This window comes from Hyperoodon ampullatus (assembly GCF_949752795.1).
Source record: "Hyperoodon ampullatus genome assembly, chromosome: 17".
NCBI classification, from domain to species: Eukaryota; Metazoa; Chordata; class Mammalia; order Artiodactyla; family Ziphiidae; genus Hyperoodon; species Hyperoodon ampullatus.
In genome coordinates this window covers 14,410,980-14,426,587 of record NC_136930.1, presented here as the reverse complement: position 1 = coordinate 14,426,587, position 15,608 = coordinate 14,410,980, and the positions used below count along the sequence as shown (strand labels likewise).

The following is a 15,608-nucleotide window of genomic DNA, read 5'->3' as shown; positions in this document are numbered from 1 at the left end:
TTAGGAAAGACTGCTAAAAGTTCTTTCTCTCCTTTTAGTGTAAACACCATTTGCCTTTGCACTGAACAAGAAGCTTACCTGGAATTTGTTTTTCTTATTCTTGCTAATCTTGTATAGCGCAAAAGCATGGTAGAGCCCTTTATAAATACACAACAAGCTAATCATGAATGCAGTTACTTTCTAAATTTTTTTTATTTTTTGGCCATGTCGCACAGCTTGTGAGATCCCAGTTCCCCAACCAGGGATCGAACCCAGGCCCTCGGCAGTGAAAGTGCGGAGTCCTAACCACTGGACCACCACAGAATTCCCACAGTCACTTATTTTTAAAAACGCATCTATCTCATCATAGAATAACTTGGGTTAATTTAATAAAAAATTATTCAAGTGTGTTGGCTTTTTATATATAACTAAACCTTAATCCAGTTGTAGTGATACATAAACATTGAAAGACTGTTTCCAGTCAAAGAGAAATATGCACATTTGACTCATTCTTGATTTGCAAGGGATATGGGGAAAGAATAGTATCTCTCTCTACCTCTAGCCGTGATGGTTAATATCGTTCCTAGGCACCCCTCTAATTACTATAGAGAACCAAGGTATGGAGAGTTTTTCTTCGTGCATTTTATTCCATCTTGGAATCTTTTTTAAATGTACATAATTTACCAGCACACGATCAGGTATTTGATAGTAATTTTCTTTGTGTATTTGATTTGAATGTTTTCTGTCCCCTGTCTCAATGATAAAACTAACAGTCTCCTTTGGATTTCTGTTTTGTTTTTTAAGGAATAAGTCAGCAGCCTGATCCAGGCTTTGCTGGGGCCACCGCGCCCCAAAGCCCTCTGATGTCGCCCCGGCTGGCGCACACGCAGAGCCCCATGCTGCAGCAGTCCCAGGCGAACCCAGCCTACCAGACCTCCTCGGACATGAACGGGTGGGCGCAGGGGAGCATGGGCGCAAACAGGTACGCCGCGTGTCTGGGTCTTTCTGATAGAAGTGATCACCAGGGAATCTTTCCATAGCCCACCTGTCTCTCTTCTGGATTTTTCTTCTTTGCTCAGGCAAGCAGTACCAAGTAAACTGCTAAGTAAGCCAGTCTACTTTTCCTAGGGCAGAAGTTACCAGAATTCACCAAACCTTAGCTTAATGTTTTTTTCCTTGGGAGTAAAAAGGAGCTCCCCTGAGAAGGTAGCACCGCCACCAATGGATGATAGAAACCGCTGTGGGAGGCAGTGGCCTAGAAGCCACCCTCTATCGGTACAGGTAATAAAAGCAAACAGAAGCCTTGTCTGGTACAGACATGATAGTGGGACGTGTCCTTCCAGACCTTCACGGTAATGTGGGGAAAAGGACAGAGAACGGTGGCCCCTGCAGCTTCGCCAAGGGCTTCTCCCCCACGCTGTTTCTGACCTCACCACCTCCTGGTGTCCCACCCGGATTCTCTCAGCCTAGGTGTATTCATTCTGAAGGAAATGCCTGAGAAACCAGTGCTCAAAACTGCCTGCCTGTTTGCCCGAGGGCTCTAACATTTTCATCTTTCACTGTGTTTCTAGCATGTTTTCGCAGCAGTCCCCTCCACACTTCGGACAGCAAGCAAACACCAGCATGTACAATAACAACATGAACATCAATGTATCCATGGCGACCAACACAGGTGGGATGAGCAACATGAACCAGATGACTGGACAGATCAGCATGACCTCAGTGACCTCCGTGCCTACGTCAGGGCTGTCCTCCATGGGTCCCGAGCAGGTGAGCACCCCAAGGAGAAGCCCCCCGCGGGCTTCTGATTGTAACTTCTTGTCTCTTTTTGCATTAAGTGTGTCTTTCCATGTGCTTAACATCTGCCATCAACTCCCACATTGATTTTGAGTGTTTTTTTCACCTTACCATCACTTGTGTTGGTGTGATTAACAGAAATACTTGATAATGACGAAATAAACATGAAAGGATCCCTGACTGCTCAAAGATCTTTTAAAATATTTCTTATCTTTCTTGTCTTCTGAATTTTTCTCTTATTTGAGGGATTTGGCGCTATCTAAAATGAATCTCGAAAAACGGAGTGGTGAAAGGTGTTTTTTAAAATAGTTTTATTTTTGGATTTTTAAGAACCGATTTTTTTTCTAAACATAAAACCAGATGAAAAGCAAAGGCCAAACTACCTGCCATCCAGTTAGCTTTAAATGATAGTTCACGTGTGCAGGGAGACTGACACAGAGTATCCAAAAACTACTCTTTGTCATCTCTGGGATGTGGATACCATGATTTTTTTTTTTTTTGGTCTGTATTTTTTTTAATAATTCTGTTTTGCGTTGAATAATACTGAAATGATTCTGCCATCCCTAATTACTTGCCAGCTTCACTTGGTGGCAAAGAGACTCAAAGCACTTTATACGTAGGTAGCCAGCCTGGGATTCAGAAATCTATGATGGGTAAAGATATTGGTTAATAATTTTTAAACTGTATTAAAGACCTTATTTTTAAAGGGTACAAATTGCTGGGCATTCTACCACCTCAGTAGTTCAGGCAAAGTGTTAATGGGGCAAGGACCCTGAATCTTATTTCAAATTTGGAGAAATAGAGGCATGGAAAGTTTAAACAAATTAATCAAGTGTCATTGACAGCACCATAAATTTCCATTAGATCATGATTGTGAGACTGGTGAAAGATTGAAAGTTTAATTAGGTCTACTGAATCCTGATGTTGGTAAAGGACAATTTGTGTGGAAATTTACTAAATTTTACAATCCTCAGTGTTTTATTCTGTAAAAAGATTAATAAAAATGCAAAGTGATGCATGAGAAAATATAAGCACTTTGCAACGTAAGAAGGCTTTATGCATGCGTGAAATAATAATTTGCACTTCTCTCGTTGAATGGATTGTACTTCTCTGGTAGCTAAATGCTTATGTGTATAAATTAAACACAAAATAAAGAAAAATAGACTTTCATCTTTTCAATGGAGAAAATATAGTGTGGATGCTGAATTTTCTACCAGAGTGGACCACCAGCAGTTCCTGCCTTGCTTTCTAGGGAAAGTGTAATTTGTAAAAGAAATGTACAGATGCCAAGAATAGTTCACTTAGAAAAGATTCACAAGATCCTGCCCCGTTTGGGGTATTCACACCTGCTCTTGCTAATTAATAACTTGCCTAAAGTAACAGACATCAGGAATCATTGATCTAATTTGCACTCAAAAAAGTGAACACATTAAGGCATAAGAATGTTTCTAATATAACCATCTCTGTTGAATTTCTCTACAGAATACAAAAAAAAAAATGTAATTGTGAAGGCAGTGAGTGTATTATAAGGATTTATTTTCATGTTCCTTCACGCTCCCCCCAGAACGTATGCATGGAAGAATAGATAAGGGAAGTGGCCGTTTTTATGTAGTCCTTTCTCCCCATAATTCTACTCCAAGAAACAAAGAAGCAGGTTAGTGGGTGGTTATTTCCCATACGCTTCTGGATGTCCCACTGAATAAAGCCCCTGTGCTGTCCTGCCGCCCTCAGGTTAATGATCCTGCTCTCAGAGGAGGCAGCCTTTTCCCAAGCCAGCTGCCTGGAATGGATATGATTAAGCAGGAGGGAGATGCACCACGGGTAAGAGACAGCAGAGAAGCAAGCCATGAATGCGGTAGTAAAGCGAATGTGATGTTCTATAGACTAAAATGGGCATGGATATGGTGTCCGCCAGCAGATTGAAGAGAGTTGCGTAATACTTGTCATTTTTTTAAAAATGTCGTCTAATTTTATTGGACATACAGTGGTTTTTGTGTGAATAATTTTTTCTCTAAGCTCATTTCAGCTGAGCTGACGGTGGTGTGTGAATTAAGAACACTAATTCTGCCCCGGAGTGAAATTATTATAGCCAAGCAGAAAATCAAGTAGCAAGGAATTAGTCGTGTGAGGGCAAACTGATTTAGTTTTGCTTTTTCTGAATCATAATGTCTGCCTTTTCAGAAGGATGGAGAGGAACTTATAGTTGCGCTCTCTCCCTTAATTAAGTCTAAGTTTACTCTAAGTGTTTTTCTATATTTCATTTTAGTTAGGCCACCATTTGCTTATTGCCTTAAACACTTATTCGAAGAAGAGTGATATTACCGTGTTCAGCCAAGTCTTGAAACAGTAGAACAATCAGTGCTTAGAAGCCACCTGACTTGGGAGCCTGGCAGCAGGTATGCCAGAGGGACCGGGAGGGCTCTGAGCGACCTGGCACAGGTGAACGGGGCCCTCTGAAGGTGGGCTAGATACAGTCCTGAGCAGCAGGTAATTCTCTTCTAAAGCGGAAGTCCTCTCTCAGTGGAGAAAAAGGTAGGGATGATGTGGAATTTCCTATACAACAGTGGATCTTGGATCATTTTGTTAGTATTATTAGCATTCAAGTTCAAAAAGTAAAAGCATAGGGGCTTCCCTGGTGGCGCAGTGGTTGGGAGTCCGCCTGCCGATGCAGGGGACGCGGGTTCGTGCCCCGGTCCGGGAAGATCCCACATGCCGCAGAGCGGCTGGACCCGTGAGCCATGGCCGCTGAGCCTGCGCGTCCGGAGCCTGTGCTCCGCAGCGGGAGAGGCCACAACAGTGAGAGGCCCGCGTACCGCAAAAAAAAAAAAAAAAAAAAAAAGAAGGAACGTTTTATAGGAAGTGGGTTTGTACTGGATGATTTGCGGAGAGATGAAGAAAATAGTGACCCCTTCTGGATTGGACACAAAGAGCAGGCAGTCCGGCAGCTGGGTATCTCACAGGTACCGCAATGATCTCTGTTGCGGAGGCGGGCGTCACTGGTAAGAGAGCAGCGGTCACTGAGAAGGAGGGATGGGAAATCCGTTGCAGTCTGTGCCCTTCGGAGTAGCGTGCAGGATCTGCCAGCTGTGGGAACCACCTCTGTGTTCAGTTAGGGTCAGTGCCATCTGCTCATCTGCATCAAAGTCAAGCGTAACTCATCCGGATGCAGCCTTTGTGATCGGCATTATTTAAACCGGCCAAGTGGTCTGATGTTTTTGTGATGGGCCTTATGATGATCTTACCAAAAATCCCACGCTATCACACCACTCTCTGTTTTCCTACAGAAATACTGCTGACACTGAAGGGAGCTGGTTGCTTCTTTCTTCAGCTGACTGGGCTCACTTGCTCAAGATGCTTACCAGTCTGGAGAGCTGCGTCTATTTGTTTCTACCCAACCGACCTGCCATCCAGTCCCGCCAGAGCAAGATGGGCAGATGGGCCTGGGCCCCGCTCCCCCGGTGGAGTCCCCTCGGCTGCTGCAGGAGGAGCTGCCTCTTGTGTTGACAGACGGTCTGCAGCTCGCGTCCGGACAGTTGTCAGTCTGTTCACTGCATTCACCTTAGTGCAACTTAGATCTCTCCTGCAAAGTAAATGTTGACAGGCAGACTTCATACCCGTGTCAGATTGAATGTATCTAAATGTATGTATTTAAGGAAAACACCCATGCTCTTGTTCTGTTCCTGTCTGGTTCCAGACACTGGTTTCTTGCTTTGTTTTCCCTGGCTAACCAGTCCAGTCCAAAAGAGTAAGATTTCTTCTGGGGGGAAGAAAAGAATTTAAAAAAATCAAACTACAGATGTTTTAAGTTAAGCCTTCATTTGGGATAAAAGCAGGGGAGACCATGGACCGCGCCCTATGTACAGAGACACCCAAGAAGTGAAGACCAAGAAATCGTAGTTGTATCTTTGTAGAAAGCTCTCAAGACCATGTTGGAAAGCGTTTCCAGTTACTGAATGGATGAAAAGGAGCCTGTGGGAGGGCTGTTGTTAACAGTAACAAGTACTTCTTTTTCCTCTTTTTTTTTGATTCAAACCAAACTAGTTCACCCAAATCATGACTCAAGAAGAAATAGTTTTCATTTCCAGATTCACTTAGATCGATCAGACGGCCTGAATCCGCACCTCCTCTTGAATCGGGCCCCGCCTCGTCCCTTCCCCTCCGCCTTCCCCAGTTCTCCCCACTCTCATGTTTGTTTGTTTTTTTTTTAAATAAAAGCAACAGAAACCAGGTAAGCCCTTTATTATTTCCTTACGTGTTTTGCCAGCCACTTACCAACTGCTGACTCTTAACTTTCAGGAAAAGGCATTTACTGGCAAGGAGAGGAGCCAAGTTAGGACTTGACACCCGTCAGGCTTTGGACACGTGCTTTGAAAGCATATTCATTCTCTCCCCCGGCAACACCGGTCCACCAAACAGGAGAAAACAATAGTGTGCTTACAATTGACAGCAGACATCACGACAGATTTCACCTCCACCATGTGTTTTTTATTTTGTTTTTTAGCAGTGCTGACTAAGCCGACGTTTTGTAAGGTACATAAAATCCAATTTATATGTAAACAAGCAATAATTTAAGTTGAGAACTTAAGTGTTTTAATTGTATAATTTTTGTGAGGTATACATATTGTGGAATTGACTCCAAAATGAGGTACTTCAGTATTAAAATTAGATCTCTTCATAGCAATGTCTCCTAAAGGTGTTTTGTAAAGGCTGTCACGGCCTCGATTAGACCTAATTTGTAGACTTAAAGACTTTTTATTTTCTAAACCTTGTGATTCTGCTCATAAGTCATTTATCTAATCTATAGGATACGCAGCCGCTATGGAAACCGATTCTTGATTTTTATATGTTTATATTCTTTCTTAATGAACCTTAGGAAGACTACGTGTTACTAAGCAGGCCACTTTTCTGGTTGTTTTTCTTGCCCACTCTGGTAGGGGAACAATCTTTTCTTAATTGGCATCAGTTTCAGACAACTGTAATACCAAGAAACTGGTGACCTTTTTTGAGCAATTTCTCCCCAACCCCTAATACACATACTTTCTTACCTAATTTCAGAATGATGTCTTTTTGATGTCTAAAAAGCAAAGCGTTTTATATCTCATTAGCCAGGCTTTTTAGGAACAGAGAGATTTTTCCTTGAAATTTGATTCCTTATTTGTGGCAGGGTGAAAAATATACAAACTACCCCTATTTATACGTATATCTCTCTATATATGTACAGATTATGGAAGTATAGAAAGAGGTATAGCCCAAAGATGAATGGTAAGTAGACAGTCTGAAAGTGTGGCTCCATACTAAAGAAATTTTCGGAAAATTTTGCATTTCGCTACTTTTTTCCACTTGAGGGGGTCTCACTACAGGGAGGTGGCCGAGGAACAGCACTTCTTGGGGGCCACCAGTTCACATGTCCCTCTTGAAAGGCTCTGCTTTTCTCAACCGAACCATTGGGTCGCCCAACTGTGACCGAAAAACACGGGCAGATGTTGGCCCTGAACTCCGTGCCCTCACTGGCACCACAAGGCTTATGTCATACAAGGTGTCACGTGACCAGTTCCAAGTTGATCTTTAGAAACGCGTGAATTAGAATGACTAACTTCACACAGAAGGGAAATGGAGCTTAAACTGGATTTGTTCGTTTTGAGTTTTAAGTCCCTTTTCACTAGAACACTGTCCAAAAACACCTGTGTACCTTTTCTTGTTTATTCCTCTGCCCACTGTGTTCTACTGTCAGTCCCAATTCAGACAAATCTGCAAACCTGTGATACTGGTAATTTGGAATAATTCATGATCATTACCGTTTTGAAGGAAAAGAGATGATCGGTTCTCTTATGGCTCAGATCAGGTCGTGGATTTCACATCTAATTAAGAGAAGAAAAGTCAGTGAAGGAACCCTCTGATCACATTGATCATGACAGAAGCAAAAGCCAAATCAGTCCCTCCACGATCAGTATTTCTCATGCTATATACAATAAACTTGTTAGACTGAGTACTTGGTTTTCGTTTAATAGAACAAATAATCAGTGTTTTACTTATATTACTAAATGTGAAAAACACATAATGTGAAAAGTATACATACATTAACTTGGTTGTGAAACTCATCGACGCGTTCATGTGATGTGGTAAGTTGAAAAAGTGAAGTGAGCTGTTTTCCTGCAATGAATTCGTTGAACTCGAAGATGAAAATGCCCCCTCCCACGTGTATCTCTTACGGCCTGTAATAACTGAAAGCAATGTTTTTGCAGTTTATATAATGCAGTTTTTAATGTGTTTAAAAACGGAGTTCCTATGGGCTTAACACATGAAATGGGTGGCACAGATCCCCTTGCAGAACCCAAAGATACACAATCAATTTTGAAATGCAACTTAAGCCATTAATTGTTGGTGTGAATTTAAAATTTTCTAGTATTTGTATGGTAGTATGCTGCCTAAGAGCAAAGCATTCTCTGCACAAAAGAAAATTACTGTAGTGGCTTCGATTTTAATTAGAATTTTCTCCCTGGTGTTTCTTTATAGACTAAAACGAAATCTTTTAAGTTTCTTACTACAGGTAAAAGCTATGTGCAAGAACCTCAAAATGCTAAAATCTAGCATAATGCCTTAGATCTGTTTTTAAGTCTTGTATATTCCTACATAGCTGTCCGATGTATTATATTTGTATAGTGAACTGTGTACAATTTTTTGAATAGGTGGATCATCACTTAACCTTTATGTTGTCGAATGGTGATGATGATACATTTCTTCAAACATTTAACTGTCTTTTTTTTTTCTTATGCCATTTGTGGGTTTTATTTGTACAGTTCCTCATGAACTTGCATCTGAGATGTGTGTATATGAAAAGATTATACAATGGTAAAATTAAGCAATATATTAACTATGGTTCTTCAGGAGAAAGCTTACAGTGTTGCAGGTTGTGATTTATTTTCAAAATGGAGTTGACTCCAAACATCACTTTGTTCACCTGCATTGATGTTTGTATTTCTAGTGTGAGCAGTTTATGCAAAAGGTAGATATATTCAGAGAAATTTTAAATACATTTATGCAAGTTAATATTGCTTTGCTGATGCTATTTGCTTATTTGATGTTAAATAATGCTATTGTAAATAAAGAATTCTGTTGTTATTGCATCATTTAATAAATTTTAATGCCTTCGGGTTTTACACGGCTTTGGAGATTTTCATGTGTTTATATTGTATCTTCATTCATAATTGCAGTTAAATATAAAATTACCTGATGTGTAATTTAATAATTTCCAACGTTTATACAGTAGTTGACACTGTTCCCAGCCTGTTAACATTTATCATCTCAATGACCCATTTTCTAGATTTTCAGTTTGAAGCCAAGAGGGGTTTGTCCTGCTTAAGGTTATCTGACAAACTCCATGGCAAACACAGGCCAGATCTAAGTGAGCCCTAAATGATGCCACCACTGCTCATCCCCACTTCTCCAAAAACATGTACGAGACTAATGTGGACTCCTGACTGGCTTATTAAGGTTATACTTTTTGCATTAGAATAATCATGATGGTTTTAATAGAGTGGTTTGTTAATAGTTGATAAGCAATGCGAGTATAATACTTAAAACCCAGGTCATAAACTACATGAAATATTATAGTAAATACAATACTATACAATTTTTAAAGTATACCAGAAACAAAATGAGTGATTAGAAAAACCTGTGCTACTAACTATATTAGCAAAGTAAAAGAAAAAAAAAACATGATTAACTTAATAGATGCTGTTTGATAAATTTGCACAGGATAAATTTCAGCCCACATTCTTGAGAAAACCTCAAGGAAAAGTAAAACCTCTAGACAGAGTAAATGTCCCAAAGTTATTTGAAGTTATTGGATACAATCCCACTGTGATACATCTTACTTCATGGTGAGATATTAAAAGAATTAAAATCAGAACAAACTAAGGAGGCCCACTACCCGTGCTAAGAATTTAGGCATCGCTAGTGGAATAGAAGGGGTAAAACATTTTTAGCCAATTTGACCACCTATGGGGAAAGCCCAGATGAATCTACCACCCAGCTCTTGGAATGAGTAAAGAAGCTCAGATGGCTGGAACATACAAAAAGCAATAACTTCCATTCACACTAATACCCAATTTTTTTTAAATCCCCATTTACAATAACCAATAAACAATGATTATAAAGTAAGATTATACCTAACATGAAGTGTGAAAGACGTTTGTGAAGAAACTGCAAAGTTTTACGAAAAGATATAAAAGACCTGGAAAAGGGGAGGCATGCCATGAACCTAGAAAAGGAAAGCCCAGTATTATACATCAATTCCTGCCCCCGCATTATTACAATTCCAGTGCAAATCCAAAAAGTAGGATGCATTTGGAAGATAAGATGTACAATAATGGAAATGTTATAGAAGAAAAAAGACTTCTAAAAACATTTTATAACATACTGGTGAGTACTATAGTGTACTTACGTAGAAATGGCTAAATACATCAGAAGAACAGTATAGAGCCCAGAGACAGGTCGCTGTATGTAGGTAAATATATGATAGAGATGCCATTTCTTATCAGTAGGAGTCTCTGTTCTAAAAAAAAAAAAAAAAAAAAAAAAAAAAGGTGTTGAGACAGTCAGCCACATTTGGAGAAAACAAGTTAACTCCCTCACAATATTAACAAATTTCACATAGATCAAGGGTGTAAACATAATGAAATATAAAATTAGAAGAATACATGTGTACATTGTTGGAAAAGTGAAGTCATTCTTTAAAAGACAAAACAAAAAATTATTAAGAATAAACTTATAAAAATTTCATATTCTGGGCTTCCCCGGTGGCGCAGTGGTTGAGAGTCCGCCTGCCGATGCAGGGGACACGGGTTCGTGCCCTGGTCCAGGAAGACCCCACATGCCGTGGAGCAGCTGGGCCCGTGAGCCATGGCCACTGAGCCTGCGCGTCCGGAGCCTGTGCTCCGCAACGGGAGAGGCCACAACAATGAGAGGCCCGCGTACCGCAAAAAAAAAAAAAAAAAAATTCATATTCTATCAAGAAACTGAAGACACAGCAAGTGTAATGGGAAACAAACTAATGTTAAGAACAAAGTTTACAAAAATAAATGAGAAAAATAATAGGCAGTAAGTAAAGATTATGAACACATGAGAGTGAAAAACGGCTGCTAAATATTAAAAGATGCTCACCATCACTAGTGATCAATAAAATGCAAACTAAAACAATACGGAACTTCTTCATTCATCCAGTTGGCAAAAAGTTAAGTTTAGTATAGTCATGAATACGTCCATGGACTTTAGTGGGAGTATAAATTCTCTGACCTCCAAAGCAAAGGTCTGTATAAATTTGTTGAGATTGGTATTTTTTGAATTTTGAGTAGTACTCATCACTGAAGCCATATGCCTGGAGTTTTCTGGCAAATTGTTTTAAATGTCCTCTTCTTTAAATCCATAGCATTCTTTGAGATGTCCTCTTATTCCACTCACTGCATATTTGAACCTTTTTTGTGCTTGTGCTTATTTTTCATTTATTTTGGCAAGTTTTTCTTTTCTAACTTCTTAAGGATGTATGAACAGCTTATCAATTTTCAACCTTTTTTCCTCTAATACATGTATTTCAAGATTATAAATGTTCTTCTGTTTACTGCTTTTAGCAACATCCCACACATTTCATCTACTTATCCTGTCAAAGTCTCCAGTAATGGCTTTGAGTTTTTCTTTTTCCTCTTAGTTCTGTTAATTTTGTCTTCTTGTAGTCAGAAGTGGTGTTATGAGGCACATAAACATTTCTTCAAGATGAACGGGCCCTTTTATTGTTATATAATGCCCTATTTTATCTCTAGTAATCTTATTTTCTTTATCTGATATATAAGCATGTTAATGCTGGATTAGTTTTGCATGCTGTATCTTTATTCATCCTTTTACTTTAAACCCTGTGAACAGCATGTAAGTAGTCCCTTACTAATTTTTTATCTAGTTTTCTATCAGTAAGAGAAAAGTGTTAAGGTCTCCAACTATGATTGTACATTTGTCTCTCCATTTAATTATATCATCTTTGCTTTTTTATTTTGAAACATTGTTATTAGGTACATATATACATAACAGTTATATGTCCTTTTGATAAACTGACCCTTTAATCATTCGGTCAGAGATCAGAAAGTGAGGAAGCATGACCTGTAAGAATCTGGGGGGGAAAATGTTTCAGGTAGATCAAACAGCAAATACAAAGGTTATGAGATAGGAACCAGCTTTGATGTCTGAAGGACAGCAAGAAAGTCAGTGTGGCTGGAGAAGATAACTGATGGGATAAGAGGTAGGAGATGAGTACCAAGAAGAAGCCAGGGGCTGGATTATATACGATCTTATAGGCCAAGGCAAGGAATTTAGATTTTATTCTGTGTATTGAGAAACCATTGGAGAGTTTTCAGCAAGGGAGTAATGTAATCTAATTTGTGTCTTTAACAGACTAGCTACTGCGTGGAGAAAAGTCAGTACGGAAGCCAGCTAAAAGGCTATTGAAGACACCAATTAAAAATGGAGGATTGGGGCTTCCCTGGTGGCACAGTGGTTGGGAATCCGCCTGCCAATGCAGGGGACACGGGTTCGAGCCCTGATCCGGGAAGATCCCACGTGCCGCGGAGCAACTAAGCCTGTGGGCCACAGCTACTGAGCCTGCCATCTAGAGCCCGCGAGCCACAACTACTGAGCCCACGTGCCACAACTACTGAAGCCTGCGTGCCTAGAGCCTGTGCTCCGCAACAAGAGAAGCCACCACAATGAGAAGCCCGTGCACCACAACAAAGAGTGGCCCCTGCTCGCCACAACTGGAGAAAGCCCGCGTACAGCAACGAAGACCCAACACAGCCAAAAATAAATAAAATAAATTTATAAATAAATAATAAATTTTTCTTTTTTAATGGAGGATTGGACCCATGACTTCATTTCAGGTCCCTCCCAAATCCCACTAAAACAGTAAAGGCCTTTCTACAAAAGCACAAACCCATGAGGACAAGGATAATAGGAATAGAAATTACTCCAACAAAGGTTTGGCAGTTGAAAGCAAATGGAAGAGTGCTAACTCATTTTGTAGACCTGACACAGCTGAGTGCTGGGCCAAAGTGAGTAACGGCAAGAAGCAAACAAAGTCTCACTGTGGAACTTCTCAGAGACTCGGAAATGAGCAGGTGTCTTCAGACGTGGGCATGAGAAGCCTAGTGAAGAAGCTGGCAGATCCACTCCAAGCAAACAACCTTCCCAACCTGGGCAGCAGAATTAAGGTGTCTTCTCCAGAAAAGTTTAACGGGGATCAGGGGGTGGCACCATACTGAAAACAGGATATTATTAGGTGAATGTTAGAATGTTAGAATGTTCTAACATTTGGTTAGAATGTTCACCAAATTAGCTTCCTGAACACACTCTCCTGCCTGGTTGCCTAAGTGTCTTCACAAGGGAATCTGAGCAGCTACAAAGGCAAGACACGCCGAGACTAACATCTCCGGTTGCCCATGAAAACTCCCAGGTCACCTTACAGCAAAGCCCACAACTGGCAATCCGGTCCACATACACTAAGCTTCCAAACATCTTTCAGTGCCTCTCTCTAAGACATGAGTACAGAGACAAGGGTCACCATACTCCATCAAGCCGTGATGAGAAACACACTGCAGCGGCCATGAACACATACCCCTCGGATCTGCTGTGCAGGGGGAGTGTGATCAGCCCAGGGCCCAGCTGCTACACTACCTTTCCACCCAGGCAGCTCCCAGCCAATGACTGGCTGCAGCAGGAATAACAAGGCAGACCCACCCAGGAGATGGAGCTGCTCTGATGAGCAGTTTTGCCTCAAGGACTCTACACGGCCTTGCCAAGATTTCTTAGAATTCTGCTCCTTCCTCTAGCCTGCTCTGGAATCCTCCCTACTTTCCCTCACAAGCATCTCACCTACCAAATTGCTTGCACATCCAATGGCATCTTGGCGACTGCTTCTTGGAGGCTGCAGACTAACGTAAGTGATCTAAGAAAGCGGGTAGTGAGATGAGGACGTGGGAGGGGCTCACTCACGGCCAGTAGAAGCGGACATCATCTTGGTCAGCAAATAGGACACAGACAGTCCTTGGCACAAGGTGGCGGCTCAGTTGCTGAAGATTTCACTGGTGGGGACCTCGGAAGGCGTGCCAGCGAAGGGCAAGGCAGGTGGGATGATGCAAGGCATTCAAAGGATTTGCGGGGGGGCTTCCCTGGTGGCGCAGCGGTTGAGGGTCCTCCTGCCGATGCAGGGGACACGGGTTCGTGCCCCGGTCCGGGAGGATCCCACATGCCGCGGAGCAGCTAGGCCCGTAAGCCAGGGCCGCTGAGCCTGCGCGTCCGGAGCCTGTGCTCCGTAACGGGAGAGGCCACAACAGTGAGAGGCCCACATACCGAAAAAACAAAAAAAAGATTTGGGGGTGAGAGGATGCCTACAAAGACCGTGGAGAAGGCTGGTCACTGCCAAGTTCGATTGCTGCCCTGCAGAGGGATATTGAGGCTGATGAGGGCCGTTTAGGAGCAATTAACACTAAATAAGACTACAGAGCCTCTGTGGCATCACCCAGAGAACCTCTCCTGCAGTGGAAGAGCAGCCACAGCTGAGGGGCCGGCTACAGAGCTTATTATTGGAGTTTTCAAATGCTCGATTAAGGCAGGTTTGTTATGCAAAAGGCAGGGGCCTGGTGGGGAAACCTGGGACTCTGAAATGTGGGTAGAGACATCTAGATGGTTGCTGCTGATTCTGAAGCCCCCAAATCTCTGGGCTTGCAGAGGGGACCCACTCTTCCCTACTAAGAGCTATCGACTTAACATCTATAATCAAGACAGGAAAGAATGGAGAGCAGTAGCCTGAATGCAGTCTCCGCCATAAGAAGTCATGGTCCCTCAGATGGCTTCACAGGCGAATTCTATCAAACATTCAGAGAAGAGCTAACACCTATCCTTCTCAAACTCTTCCAAAATATAGCAGAGGGAGGAACACTCCCAAACTCATTCTACAAGGCCACCATCACCTTGATACCAAAACCAGACAAGGATGTCACAAAGAAAGAAAACTACAGGCCAATATCACTGATGAACATAGATGCAAAAATCCTCAACAAAATACTAGCAAACAGAATCCAACAGCACATTAAAAGAATCATACACCATGATCAAGTGGGGTTTATTAAAGGAATGCAAGGATTCTTCAATATACACAAATCAATCAACGTGATACACCATATTAACAAATTGAAGGAGAAAAACCATATGATCATCTCAATAGATGCAGAGAAAGCTTTTGACAAAATTCCACACCCATTTATGATAAAACCCTGCAGAAAGTAGGCATAGAGGGAACTTTCCTCAACATAATAAAGGCCATATATGACAAACCCACAGCCAACATTGTCCTCAATGGTGAAAAACTGAAACCATTTCCACTAAGATCAGGAACAAGACAAGGCTGCCCACTCTCACCACTCTTATTCAACATAGTTTTGGAAGTTTTAGCCACAGCAATCAGAGAAGAAAAGGAAATAAAAGGAATCCAAATCGGAAAAGAAGAAGTAAATCTGTCACTGTTTGCAGATGACATGATACTATACATAGAGAATCCTAAACATGCTACCAGAAAACTACTAGAGCTAATCAATGAATTTGGTAAAGTAGCAGGATACAAAATTAATGCACAGAAATCTCTGGCATTCCTGTATACTAATGATGAAAAATCTGAAAGTGAAATCAAGAAAACACTCCCATGTACCATTGCAACAAAAAGAATAAAATATCTAGGAATAAACCTACCTAAGGAGACAAAAGACCTGTATGCAGAAAATTATAAGACACTGATGAAA

General features: G+C 41.3%; 1 protein-coding gene across 1 annotated transcript in view; it reads left to right on the top strand.

The window, feature by feature from the left end:
• Positions 1 to 13,076, top strand: part of NCOA2 (nuclear receptor coactivator 2) — a gene marked incomplete at its 3' end in the record, with an annotated part of 153,156 nt that extends 140,080 nt beyond the window's left edge. Inside the window, exons 19-23 of the mRNA XM_079722133.1 lie at positions 784 to 961; positions 1,551 to 1,749; positions 3,508 to 3,597; positions 5,139 to 5,311; positions 12,839 to 13,076. Coding sequence (XP_079578259.1) covers positions 784 to 961; positions 1,551 to 1,749; positions 3,508 to 3,597; positions 5,139 to 5,311; positions 12,839 to 13,076 — 878 coding nt within the window. The remainder of the gene's footprint in view (positions 1 to 783; positions 962 to 1,550; positions 1,750 to 3,507; positions 3,598 to 5,138; positions 5,312 to 12,838) is intronic.
• Positions 13,077 to 15,608: the final 2,532 nt, after the last annotated feature.